The 14100-nt window shown below is 40.7% G+C and overlaps 1 protein-coding gene across 8 annotated transcripts in view; it reads right to left on the bottom strand.

Moving 5' to 3' along the window:
- Positions 1-14100, bottom strand: part of LOC122549101 (lipoxygenase homology domain-containing protein 1-like) — a 344896-nt gene that overhangs the window by 37794 nt on the left and 293002 nt on the right. For 7 of the 8 annotated variants that reach the window (XM_043688351.1, XM_043688353.1, XM_043688355.1 and 4 more), the window contains 2 exons: positions 10954-11108; positions 682-760 (listed from right to left, as the gene is read on the bottom strand). In XM_043688351.1, coding sequence (XP_043544286.1) covers positions 682-760; positions 10954-11108 — 234 coding nt within the window. Of the gene's footprint in view, positions 1-681; positions 761-10953; positions 11109-14100 lie in introns of those variants that run through there. The other variant, XM_043688361.1, reaches the window with a different exon arrangement.

The following is a 14100-nucleotide window of genomic DNA, read 5'->3' as shown; positions in this document are numbered from 1 at the left end:
AGGACAGATGTTAGGGATAGGTTCTTTACTCAGCGAGTCGTGAGTTCATGGAATGCCCTGCCAGTAGCAGTGGTGGACTCTCCCTCATTATGGGCATTTAAGCGGGCATTGGATAGGCATATGGAGGATAGTGGGCTAGTGTAGGTTAGATGGGCTTGGATTTGCACAACATCGAGGGCCAAAGGGCCTGTACTGCGCTGTATTCTTCTATGTTCTATGTTCTAAATATATTTAAGTCGTCATTGGACAAGCATGTGGGTGGACAAGCATGGAATAGTGTAGGTTAGATGGGCTTCATATTGGTATGACAGGTCGGCACAACATCGAGGGCCGAAGGGCCTGTACTGCGCTGTAATGTTCTATGTAAATCAAATCAAATCAGCAATGTGTTCCACCGATTCACCACCCTGTAGTTGAAGATATTCATCCTCATCTCAGTTCTAAATGGTCATCCCTTCACATTGAGGATGTGCTCTCGAGTCCTAGTGTATCCTAACAGTGGAAACATCTTCTTTCATGCCCACTCTATTCCAGCCTCTCAGTGGTCTGTAAATTTCAAACTCTTCTCAAAGTTGACAGTTTTTTTGCCTATAGCCATTGGAAATAGCAATCATGAATGTCTCAGTTTTATTTCCCTGTAATAGCAAGTAAATGTTCAAACATGGATAAATCTTACAGTACCTGCTTTCATACTGTCATGGCCAATTATAATCTTTTTAAGCATTCCCAGAGTAACTGCCTCAATAGTGAAGGTATCCATCTACAATATAGAAAGGTAATATGCATTATTTTCAAAATGATTGAGGAAATGAGTTGTAAGAAACTAAACACCAATCCTATCTTATTGCAGTAAGACATTAAGTACTTAGGCAATCACAAGAATTTCAAGACTTCTGCCCATCAAGTGGTATTTTTTTCCTACAGGATAACTATTGTCATTTTTTTTCAATGATGACATTCATCACTTCTAAATCTTTTATGACTATTAAAATCCGAGACTATCAACAACGTGCCAATGACACGCATCTTTCTCGAGTTCAGTTCCTTGTACACATACTCAGAGAATCAGGTTCAGATTTGGGTAGTGTCGAAGGAACTATATTCACTGTTTGAATTGTGAATTCAATACAAATTAAATGTAAAGAAATAGGTCAATTAAAACAGATTATTTTTAATTGGTGGTGCAAAATTTCTGGATATATCCTGAAAGTTATCAAGAAGCACCACAAGAAAGTCATAAAGTTAAATGAATAGACATTAGACATACTGCAGCAGAAAGTTCTATAAGGGAATAGAGAAATAAAATTGCAACAGATTCAGCAACAAATAGAAAAATATATAACCACAAAATCAGATTTGTTTCAACACAGAAGGGGCCATTTCTATTATCTATAACACCATAAAAAATAGAAACATAAGTTGAAACATTTACCACCTCACGCCTGCTCCACCCATCACAGGTGATCCCACTTTCTTTATGTCCTCATTCCTGTATTTTCTCCATAATTCTTGATTCTTCCATTGATAAAACCATAAATTATAGGAGCAGAATTAAGTTATTTAGTCCATCAATCTGCTGTTCGATCATGGCTGATAAGTTTTTCACTTCCAATTTCCAGGCTTCTTCACATAACACTTGTTTCCCTTACTAATCAATAATCTATCCATTTCTGTCTTAAATATACTCAATGACTTGGCCAAACTCAGTCTGACCCCAGCCTTACGCAGCCTCTTATATTCTAGTCCTCTTGAAATAAATTTGAACATTGTATTTGCTTCATAACTGTCAAGAGAACCTACATGTGAACCTTAAGAGAATCCTGAACAAGGACTCCGAAGACTCTTTGTATTTCAGATTTCTGAAACCTTACACTATTTAGAAAATTGTCAATGCCTCTATTCTTCCTACCAAAATACCTAAACTTATTATCCTATCCACCACTTCTATGCTGTCCAAGTTCTTCTGCAGCTCCCTCTTTACTCAATACTACCTCCATTTATCTTTGCGTCATATGCAAACTTGGCAACGATGCCTCCTGTTCCTCTGTCCAGATTATTAATATATAACATGAATTGTTGTGATGCTATTACTGACACCTGCAGAACTCCACGAATCTCCAGCTGCCAACCTGAAAATGACTCTTTTATCCCCACTCTCTGTCTTCTACTGAACAGCTAATCCTCTAACCAGACCAATAAATTGCTCCTAAGACTATTGACTCATCTTATTTAGCAGCCTCCTGTCGCACAACCTGTCAAAGGTCTTCTCGAAATCCAAAGAGATCACATTCACTGCCTCTCATTTATCTAAGTTGCTTGTTACCTCCTCAAAGAATTTTAACAGATATGTCAGGCATGACCTCCTCTTTATGAAGCCATGCTGACTCAGCCATATTTTACCATGCAATTCCAAGTACTCCATAATTTCATCCATTTTATTGACTGAGATCAGACTAACCAGCCAATAGTTTCCTGTTTTCTGCCTACTTCCCTTCTTAAGCAGGGATGTTACATTAGACATTTTCCAATCCTCTCAAACTCTCCCTGACTCCAGTGATTCCTGAAATATCATAACCAATGCCTCTATAATCTCCTCAGCCAACTTCTTCAGTGCAGACAATCCGGTTCAGGTAATTTATCCACCTTCACTCCTTTCAGATTCCCAAACACCTTTTCCTTAGTGACAGCAATGGACACTCATCTCTGCCCCTTCACTCTCTTGAAGTTTTGATATGACGCTGATGTATTCCACTGTGAAGACTGATGTAAAATACCATTCAGTTCTTCCACTATTTCTTTCTTCCCCATTACTACTTCTCCAGCACCAGGGTCCCAGCTTCAATTCTAGCATCGGGCAACTGTCTGTGTAGAGTTTGCACATTGTCCCCATGGGTTTCCTCTGGGTGCTCTGGTTTCCTTCCACAGTCCAAAGATGTGCAGGTCAGATGAATTGGCCATGCTAAATCGCTCATAGTGTTAGGTGCATTAGTCAGAGAGAAATGGGACTGGGTGGGTTGCTCTTCGGAGGGTCGGTGTGGACTTGTTGGACCAAAGGGCCTGTTTCCACACTGTAGAGAATCTAATCGAAACTACTATCTTCTTTAATATTAATAGCTAGCTTACTCTCATTTTTCATCTCAATCACCTCCCCGACCCCCACCCCCCGCCATTACTTTTCTTTGGCATTCTTGCTAGTTTTCCCAATCCTCCAGCTTTCCACTACTCTCTATCACACAGTATACTTTTTCTTTTTCGGTGTCTCTGAATTCCCCTGTAGGCCATGGTTGCCTCATCTTTCCCTTAATATGGTTCTTTTTTCCTTGGGATGGATTTCTATGGTGTCTGTTCTGGTACCACCAGAAACTCCTGCCTTTGCTGCAGCATTGTCTTCCATGCTAGGCTCTCCTTTCAATCAACTCTAGTTAGTTCCGTCTCTCATGACTTTGTAGTTACATCTACTCAATTGTAATATCGTTACATAATTCCAGCTTCTCTCTCTCAAACTAAGGGGTGAATTCTCTCATATTATAATCCCTGTCCCCAGGGGGTCCTTTAACCTAAGCTCCTTAAATCAAGTCTGCCTTATTATAATCCCCAAATAAAAATTCCTGGGCCCCTGGTGAGATTCCACAGCAAGCTGCTACCACAAGAATCTATCTCAGCATTAAATATACACAAATATTCTGCTCCATAGCTCTCTGTGGCATTGAGCTGCAAAGACTCACAACCTTAAAAGAAGAAATTCCTCCTCATCTCAGTCTTAAATTGGATTGTGACCTCTACAAATGGACTTTCTTATGAGGGTTAACATACTCTCATAATTTATCCTGTCTAGCCCCTTAAGAATCATGCATGTTTCAATGAGATCATAGAATCCAAGAATCCCTACAGTGTGAAATGAGGCTATTCAGCTCACCAAGTCTGCACTGACCTTCCATAGAGCATTCCACCCAGATACAGTCCCCCACCTTATCACTGTAACCCCTCATTGTTACCATGGCCAATTCACCTAACCTGCACATCTTTGGGCTACGGGAGGAAACTGGAGTACCCCGCATAAACCTACATTGATACAAGGAGAAGGGGGAAATTCCACACAGACTGTCACCCAAGACTGGAATCGAACCCAGGTCTCTCGCATTGTGAGGCAGCCTTGCTAATCTTTGGAAAAGTTCCCCATGAAAGTTTGCTGCACAAACTTAGATCATCGGGCATTCCAGGTAAGAGACTGAAGTTAAGAAACTAAAAGAGGTTTATCAGTCTGTGACCAAATTAGGAAATGTATTGAGCCAAGTGTTCTAGAGCTACAAGAAACAAAAGCAACCTAAATGCCAATAAACCAGCTGGAGAACACAGTAAACAATAAATAAAATGACTGATGGCAAATTAATAAATATAGTTATCACATGGAAGTCTATAAATATGATTAAACTTAAAAGGAGAGGAAATTCTACTAAAAATGAGTTACAATCTCTGCACATTAAGACATACTGTAGGCTGCCATGCCGTGGTAACATGCCTTTCCATTGGCTCATGAACCGTGGCAACCCTACCATGATTAAAAGCCAATTGGAAACCCACTTAATTGATGGTGTTGGGGTTCCCAAGCCTTGTGGAGCAGGTCAGGAAGTAGACTGCCTATCCATCAGTAGGTGTGGAAGAGAAGCAGCCATGGATCCCCTAGGTCACAGGCAATAAGTAGAATGGGGGATGGTTTAAAGAATGGAAGGTGGGGGGAGGCAGTGGGGTTTCTTAAAGAAGTGGTGCTTGCTGATAGCATCTCTCTCATTTAGCCACAGCATGCTTTTGCTACAAGTAGGAGTGAGGAGGAATGGCCCTTAATTAGCCAGCCTCTTCAGTTGAGATTAGATTCACTACAGTGTGGAAACAGGGCCGTTCGGCCCAACCAGTCCATACTGACCCTCCAAAGAGTAACCCACACAGACCCATTTCCCTCTGACTGATATACCTAACACTATGGGCAATTTCGAATGGCCAATTCATCTGACTTGCACATCTTAGGATCCCCCACGTGAACTATGGGGTAGGAAAGGTGTCCTCATCCCCTCAAACCCAGATTTAAATGACTCTCCACCCTGAGCCTTTCGAAGCCATAATATTATCTCAATAGTTGTCTTAGAAGTAACACCACTGTCTTTACTAGGAATTGATGCCTCTCCTTTCAAAGCCTGCCTGACTGGTCCTGACTCTCCCAGGTCCTATCTATATGATTTTTGAGGCTGGTTTGCGGTCTGCAGATGCAGTGGTCAGCAAGACATTGAGTTATTTTCCTTCTGAATATCAGCAACTCTCAGGGTAGGCTGCCGAACTTAACAGAAATGGCTACCCCAGAGTCAACACATACACATACAGTATAGGGCCTGGTTGCAGGGATAGTATCACCAACATAAAATTCAGCCAAAAGCATAGCAGGGAATAAAAGCCACAGTGGATGGATTGTACGGGTGTTGGTGGGCTCGGGGTGTTTGGAGCCACTAAGCAGGAAAAACTGGTCTCTGAAAGCCAAGAATGTTAGGTAGCACCAGGCAGAGGTCAACTTGAACAATTTTGGAAGAGATGCAGAAATACTGATCAAACATTCAAGTTATATTACTAATGTAAGGGCTTCTAGTCTCCTTTCATATTCACTGCCTGAATTAGTGCGCATTGAACACCTTGAACACATTACATACCTCAAGCATTTGCATCTTTTTTTTGAGGTGGATTCATATTATCAGTTACACAGTGTAAGCGATGCTCAGAATGAAATTTTGGGTAGGGCAAATGGGTAAAAATCTGAGATTTTGAAAAAAATGTTCAGAGAAGTGTGAAGCCAGACTCAAGATTAAACTTATTTTCATTAGAAAAGGAATCAGAGGCCATGTAATCCATATTTTTAAACTGATCTGGCGAATGAATGATATGCTGCAAAAATTAAGGACATTTAAAGGATTCTTTTTCTTTGCAGAATAATGGAATTGGAGAATGGGTTCCTAATCAAAACATCAATACAGTTAACATAGAAATATTGTAAGATAAGTTCACAAATCCTAAACTGCCTGTTAGAATCACATATGGAATCAATATGGTGCAATAGAATGACATTAAATTCTTTGGGATAAATCTTATATTTTTTTGGCTAAATGCAAGTGTTTCTCACCACAAGATTGAGAGAGTTTATTTCCTGCATCTTATCAAAATTGTCATATTAAATGGTGTTCCTGTCCCTATGGTGAACACCAAAGACATTTTATGGCCGGTTTTGCCATGCAGTGTTCATGGAGCTACTCCCCACTCACCAGAAATCCCATAATTCACCTGTATCAATAGCACAGGTTCCATCTTTAAAAGGTCATTTTGCTCCCAGATTAGTATCATCAGTCTGAAGTTACCCTGCACGGTTCTTGACATGGACATGGCAGACAGGAAAATTGTTGCTGCAGTTTGCAGGCAAGAGTCCGAGAGATCCTGCTGGATGGGGTGGTACAGAGGCAGGACTTCCTCTTACTCCAGTGACTCAGTGGTTAGCACTGCTGCCTCATATCACCAGGATGCAGGTTTGATTCCAGCCTCAGGCAACTGTATGCGTGGAGTTTGCACATTCTTTTTGTGTCTGCGTGGTTTTCCTCCCACAGTCCAAATATATGCAGGCTAGGTGAATTGGACATGCTAAGTTGCCCATAGTGTTCAGAAATGTGTAGGCTAGGTGCATTAGTCAGGGGAAATGTAAAGTAATAAGGTAAAGGAATAGGTCTGGCTGAGATACTCTTCAGAGGGTTGGTGTGGACTTGTTGGGCCAAATGGCCTGTTCCACACTGTGGGGATTCTATGATTCTTCTATGATTAGTCAACACCAGACATGAAGTTACTACCCAGTTTAAAACAATCTCAGCTGTCTGGCTGGATGCTGAGCTCTGGAGGAAGGAGGTCAATGACCTTCTCAACTTTGCCAACCTACATGACACCATCTTCTCTCCGATATCTCATAATCACTATCTTTACTGCTGTAGCCACCTCTCAGCCAGGCTGATATTCCATAAATCTCACTATTTCCTGTAACATTTTCCTCACTCACCCTCACCAATAATAACCCTGACACTACTAGCCCTGCAAATCCTCTGCACAGCCTATTCACTCTATTGGGACACCTCCCCACCTGCACCAACAGTAACAGCTGTGCCTCCCATATTCATCTCCCATAATACTTGACCCTCCCATATTCCAGAAACAAATTAACCATAGGAGGTCAGAGGAGTCAAGATGGATATTGGCTACATATCATTTGGCTTCTCACCACTTGACAGCAGAGGATCCGAATTCTGATACCCTGATGAGACCTGCTGACAACTATAACAATTTTTCTGTGCTTGTGTCTGCATTAGTATCTCTGGCTGATGTGCCATCACAAAAAGGTGAGCCAAGATAGGGATACTGTAAGCATCCAGGTAGGCTCAGACTGAATGAGTGTTATGATCGTATCATATAGAATCCCTACAGTGAGGGAACATGCCCCTCAGCCCAATAGGTACACACCGACCCTCCAAAGAGTATCCCATGCAAACCCATTTCGCTACTACTCTACATTTACCCCTGACTAATGCACCTAACAATTGCTCCAAAAGCTAGTGCTTCAAAATATGGAACTATAACCTGGCGTTGTGTGATTTTTAACTTTGTGCACCTAACCTACACATCACTGAACACCATGGGCAATTTAACATGGCCAATTCACCTCACCAGCATATCTTTGGATTGTGAGAGGAAACCAGAACACTCGGAGGAAACCCACGTAGACACAGGGAGAATGTGCAAATTCCATCCAGCCAGAGGGCGAATCAAATCCGGGTCCCTGATGCTGTGAGGCAGCCGTGCTAACCAATGGTCCCGTCTGTGAACTGGATGCTTTTCCCTGAGCACTCTCTCTCCTTGCAGCATTCCAATGATAGTTAGTGGTACAGCCTGAGCAGCAACACTGAAATGCAGAAATGTCCTGGGAACGGATCATAGATATTCCATGTGGGCTGTTAGGGACTGGCATATCAGATGTGTTTGGCTGGTTTCCATGGAACTTGCCTGAGATGTTCATACCCATTCTTTGACATATAGTTATTTTGGAGAAAGTGACGATTTGAATGAAGCAAGAATCTGCTCTGATTTCCATTTCAACTTTGATCTCCAGCATCTGCAGACCTCACTTTCTCCTGTTAGGGACTGGCATATCAGATGTGTTTGGCTGGTTTCCATGGAACTTGCCTGAGATATTCATACCCATTCTTTGACATATAGTTATTTTGGAGAAAGTGACGATTTGAATGAAGCAAGAATCTGCTCTGATTTCCATTTGAGTATTCAACATGGCTAGTTTGTATGGTAGGTTTTGTAAGTATGCAGGTAAAAACAAGGACTGCAGATGCTGGAAAACAGAGTCAAGTTTAGAGTGGTGCTGGAAAAGAACAGCAGGTCAGGCAGCATCCGAGGAGCAGGAAAATCTACGTTTCAGGCAAAAGTCCTTCATCAGGCTTGCAACCCATGGCGAATTGGGCTGTTAACAAGGTGTTTAACAAGTAATAATATGCTTCAATTCTGAACTCGCCACACCTTTTGAAATAAATGTAAAGGATGTAGCAAGATGAGCTTTATGTTAACTCACTGAACATCTCACGTGAATCTGCCACACGTCTCACCTATTAGATTTCACTCTTCATGCCTGCATCTGCTCTCTGAATGAGCAGCATGATTTGGTGACATTCGCCTTCATTTTCCCCATAATGCTGCATGTTATTTCTATTTAAATAATCATCTCTTGGCTAAAGGCTCTTCCCAATTTTGAATGAAGAGATGGGAGAGATGATCAGTAATGATATATGCTGCTTCATGACCTGCCATTAAAGCTCAGTTCTGATGTTCACATTCCAAACTTGCTCTAGACATTATTACACCTTTGCAATTATTATTATCCCCATTATTAACCCCATGAATGCAAGATGAGAGATGAAAAGAATTGCCATCAACAAGAATTACAAAGAGATTGATGAGGGTAGAGTGGTGGACGTGATCTATGTGGACGGGCATTCGACCAGATTCCCCATGGGAGACTGGTTAGCAAGATTAGATCTCATGAAATACAGGGTGAACTAGCCATTTGGATACATAACTGGCTGGGAGGTTGAATACAAAGGGTGATGGTGGAGGGTTTTCAGACTGGAGGCTTTTGACCAGTGGTTGGCCACAAGGATCGGTGCTGGGTTCACTACTTTTCATCATTTATATAAATGATTTGGATGTGAATATAGGAGATATAGTTAGTAAGTTTGCAGATGACACCAAAATTGGAGGTGCAGTGGACAGCGAAGAAGGTTACCTCAGATTACAACAGGATCTTGATCAGATGGGCCAATGGGTTGAGGAGTGGCAGGTGGAGTTAAATTTAGATAAATGCAAGGTGCTGCACTTTGGAAAAGGAAATCTTAACAGGACTTATATACTTAATGGTAAGGTCCTTGGGAGTGTTGCTGAACAAAGAGACCTTGGAGTGTACGTTCATAGTTCCTTGAAATTAGAGTTGCAGGTGGATAGGATAGAGAAGAAGGCATTTGATAGGCTTTCCTTTATTGTTCAGAGTATTGAGTATAGGAGTTGGGAGGTCATGTTGCAGCTGTACAGGACATTGGTTAGGCCACTTTTGTAATATTGTGTACAATTCTGTCTCCTTCCTATTGGAAGGATGTTGTGAAATTTGAAAGAGTTCAGAAAAGATTTACAAGGATGTTGCCAGGGTTGGAGGATTTGAGCTACAGGGAGAGGCTGAATGGGTTGGGGCTGTTTTCCCTAGAGTGTTGGAGGCCGAGGGTGATCTTATAGAGGTAAATAAATTCATGAGGGGCATGGATAGAATAAATAGACAAAGTCTTTTCTCTGGGATGGGGGGAGTCCAGAACTAGAGGGCATAGATTTAGGGTTAGAGGGGAAAGATATAAAAGGGACCTAAGGGGCAAAGTTTTCAGAGAGAGGGTGCCAGAAGAAGTGGTGGAGGCTGGTATAATTGCAAAATTTAAAAGGTATCTGGATGGGTATATAAATAGAAAGAGTTTAGAGGGATATGCGCCAAATGCTGGCAAAATGGGACTAGATTAGGTTAGGATAGCTGGCTGGCATAGATGAGTTGGACCAAAAGGTCTGTTTCTGTGCTGAACATGTCTATGACTCCATGACTAAGACAACATTCAACTTAATATTGTAGTAAGGGCACACATAAAAATAAAGTCAACATAAGAAAAAGGAAAACATTCTAATCACTTACTTTCTCAGTGCCAAAATATCACTGAAGGAGCTTCACAAAAAACATTTCTAGTAGTTTTTGCTGCTTCTTCAACAATATTTTATTCTGTATTGTAAGAGTTGCTTGCCATTGATTCTGTAGTTTTAGCTCTACTTACAATTCAACTGATATGGGTTTTCTCCGGGTGCTCCAGTTTCCTCCCACAAACCAAAGATGTGCAGGTTAAGTAATTGGCCATACTAAATTGCCCTCTTTGGAGGGTCAGTGTGGACTTGTTGGACCGATCGGCCTTTTTCCACACTGTAAGGATTCTATGATATTGAACAGCCTATCCCAGCAGTTCTTCTTTAAGCATGCAATACTTTATTAGATGAAGTCATTTGTGACTGACATTCGTGCATATTTAAAGGGAAAAATAGCTAAAATTTTGAAAGAGAAGTATGTACAACAGTTTGGAGAAAAAGCTACACAATATTTTGAAATGCTTCAAACAAGAATTCAAATGGTCCAAATGGTCCCTCTCCATCCTGGAAGTGTCTTTCCTTCTAAGATATTAAATAATAATATTTGAACAAATTACTGTTCTTTCTACATTACGACACCATTACATCAAGCAATGAAGTATGATGCAAACAAAATGCTTTGCATTTAATGTTGCTCTTTTGTTTTGTTACCTGATCTTTTTGGAAGATTATCTGATTGTTTTGAGACTTGTGCAGCTTCCGTTTCCCTGAATCTCCTTTTTCACCAAATATGTTGATGTAAACATTGGCATTTGTCTCTGCTCCAGGTTTATTACCAGTAAACACATGGATGTGATAAAATAAGACTGCCACATTTTTTTAAAAGAGGGAAAACACAACATTTCAGTGTTAAAATCACATATTAAATCCATTCATTACATTCTGTAACATTTTGTTCATTGAGATCTAAACACCACTACCACTATTTGACAATGTAGAAATTACTCAGCTGATCTGTGAACCCTCACCATCTTTTCTGCAGGAATTTTCCAGAATAGCCACAAACTCTTTCAGGACTTCAGTGTGCAAACTCCAGGTTTCAACTTTGTGAGATTTCTATGGTGAAATCTCCATCCACCCTTTACCACGTCATCTGAATCAGATAGAGACTGGGGCAAAGGTCAAGGATAGGAAGTCCACATAGTGGGAATACCTGTATACCTGGCTTAACAGGGAGATGGGCGTGGTTTTGAGTTAGAAAAGGTATACACTGCTACAGGACAGTCAGCCAAATTGAATCACAGTGGAACTAAAACTTTCATAGACCCTCAAAATTTATTTCAATGTTCCAAACAGATTTTTGGAAGAATCAACCCCGGACTTCGTGAATATTCGATTCTTTGTAGCTGAAACAAAAGACTTAATCAATACAATGACTTTAATGGAGCATAATTATTTTTTTAAAAAGTTATCATGTTAATTTTAATGATTTAAACCCAAATATAAAGAACAAAGAACAATACAGCACCCGAACAGGCCTTTCAGCCCTCCAAGCCTCCACAAACACATTTTGCCCTTCTATACGAAAACTCTCCTCACTTACATGATCCTGAATTCTTCTATTTCCTTCCTATTCATGTATAGTGTATATATCCAGGTGCTTCTTAAATGTTGCTATTGTGTCTGCTTCCATCACCTTCTTTGTCAATGCATTCCAGGCACTTACCACTCTTTATGTGAAAAAACTTGCCTTGCACTTCTCTTTTAAACTTCTCCCAGCACCTTGAACTTGTGTCCCCTAGTAATTGACCACTGCATCCTGGGAAAAAGCCTCATAGTTTGCACTCTATCCATGCCATCCATAATCTTATGAAATTCTATCAGGCCACCCCTCAACCTCCTGCATTCCAGTGAAAACAAACCCAATTTGTTCAACCTTTCTTCATAGCTAAAATCCCCTATACCAGGCAACATCCTGGTAAACCTTTTCTGTACCCTCTCCAAAGCATCCACATCCTTCTGATAATGTGGTGACCAGAACTGTATGCAATACTCCAAGAATGTCCTAACTAAAGTTCTATAAAGCTGCAGCATAACTTGCCTAACCTAAGACACAATGCCCCTTCCCATGAAAGCAAGCATGCCAGAGGCCATTTTTACGACCATATCTACATGCGGTCACCTTCAGTGATCTGTGGACCTGGACACCCAGCTACCTCTGCATATCAATACTGCTGAGGGTTGTGCCATTCACTGATAATTTTCACCTGTACTCGATCTTCCAAGATGCACTACCTCATATTTGTCTGGGTTAAACTCCATTTGCTATTTTCTGCCCCTGGCCCCAACTAATCTATATCCTCTGACAAACCTTAATAGATTTGTTTTCATCATTAGAAGGGGCATTGAGTATAAGGATAACAATTTATACTGCAACCTTTATAGAACTTTAGTTAGGCCATACTTGGAATATTGCAGACAGTTCTGGTCACCACACTACCAGAAGGATGTGGATACCAGAAGGAGAGGGTGCAGAAAAGGTTTTACCAGGATGTTAACTGTGAAGACCAACAAACATAGTTAAAGAATAAATTAAATTTTTAAAAGGAACAAAATTGTACAAATTACTTCAGCAGTTTTCATGATATGTTATTCCATAGGTGTATATGAATGTTTCTTGGTTGATTTTCTGAAGACATTCACTCTGAGGAACTTACAGTAATATTTATTACTCGTTTCCTATTCTCTGAACTTCCAATAGCTGATTCTGGGAGGTTAGTCAGGTAGTAGCTTTCAAATCTTCATGCTGAAACTTCAAACTCCCTCTCTCAAAAACTCCAATTCAAAACAGTTCACAATCCCAAACTCTCCCATTGTTTGACCATCATGTTCTCTCGCAGACTTGCCAGCACAAATTCCCCGGTACTGACCTTGTTAATGGCCAAATATCTTCTACCTATTTATACATGCTACTTTCCTAGGTGTTGAAGAGACTGTAGAATCCTTTGATCAAGAAGCAACCAGAAAAACTTACAAACTTGGCCTCACAAATAAGCAAGCTTTGTTTGTTTCTCTCTTCTCTATAAATCTTCTTTCACAGTTCACTGCTCCAAACCAAAATTTAAAAATATACTAACAAGAAGTCAGCAAGAAATCTAACAATACTGGCCTTCTGAAGTATGCAAGTGATTTGGAAAAGGGACAAAAAGCTAAATTCATAGACTGCAGCCTAACACTCTCAGAATTAAAACAAAATGCTGGCTGCCCTTTGAGACTTTTCTGGGAGATCCTTAAATTTCCTTAAAACAGGAACCTTGTGTCATATTTTGGAGTTTAGAGAGGAAGCATAGGTAGGGAAAATATGCTCAAAATTGCTCTACCATAATTTTGATCCTCATAGGGATAGTGTTGATCAAGTATCCTCCTTTAAACCCTAGCAAGGTCAGTTTTGCATTGTACTGATTTTTCACCTTAAAATATTTACCCAATCCCTTTTTGAATTTGGGGTGTATTTCATAACGATTCTAAAATGGTGGACTGAGAGAAGTGTGGATCTTACAGCTGCTCCTGAGATTCAGGCTTATTTCTAGATTTACTTCTAGATTTCTCACAGTTATTACATTTCAGTTGAATATTATTATTATTTTGATTCACTTTTAGACAATAGACAATGCGCGGCACGGTGGCACAGTGGTTAGCACTGCTGCCTCACAGCGCCTGAGACCCGGGTTCAATTCCCGCCTCAGGCGACTGACTGTGTGGAGTTTGCATGTTCTCCCCGTGTCTGCGTGGGTTTCCTCCGGGTGCTCCGGTTTCCTCCCACAGTCCAAAGATGTGCAGGTCAGGTGAATTGGCCAT

The sequence above is a fragment of the Chiloscyllium plagiosum genome, chromosome 4 (assembly GCF_004010195.1).
Source record: "Chiloscyllium plagiosum isolate BGI_BamShark_2017 chromosome 4, ASM401019v2, whole genome shotgun sequence".
NCBI lineage: Eukaryota > Metazoa > Chordata > Chondrichthyes > Orectolobiformes > Hemiscylliidae > Chiloscyllium > Chiloscyllium plagiosum.
Note: the sequence above shows the minus strand (reverse complement) of the source record. Positions and strands in the feature narration are given on the sequence as shown.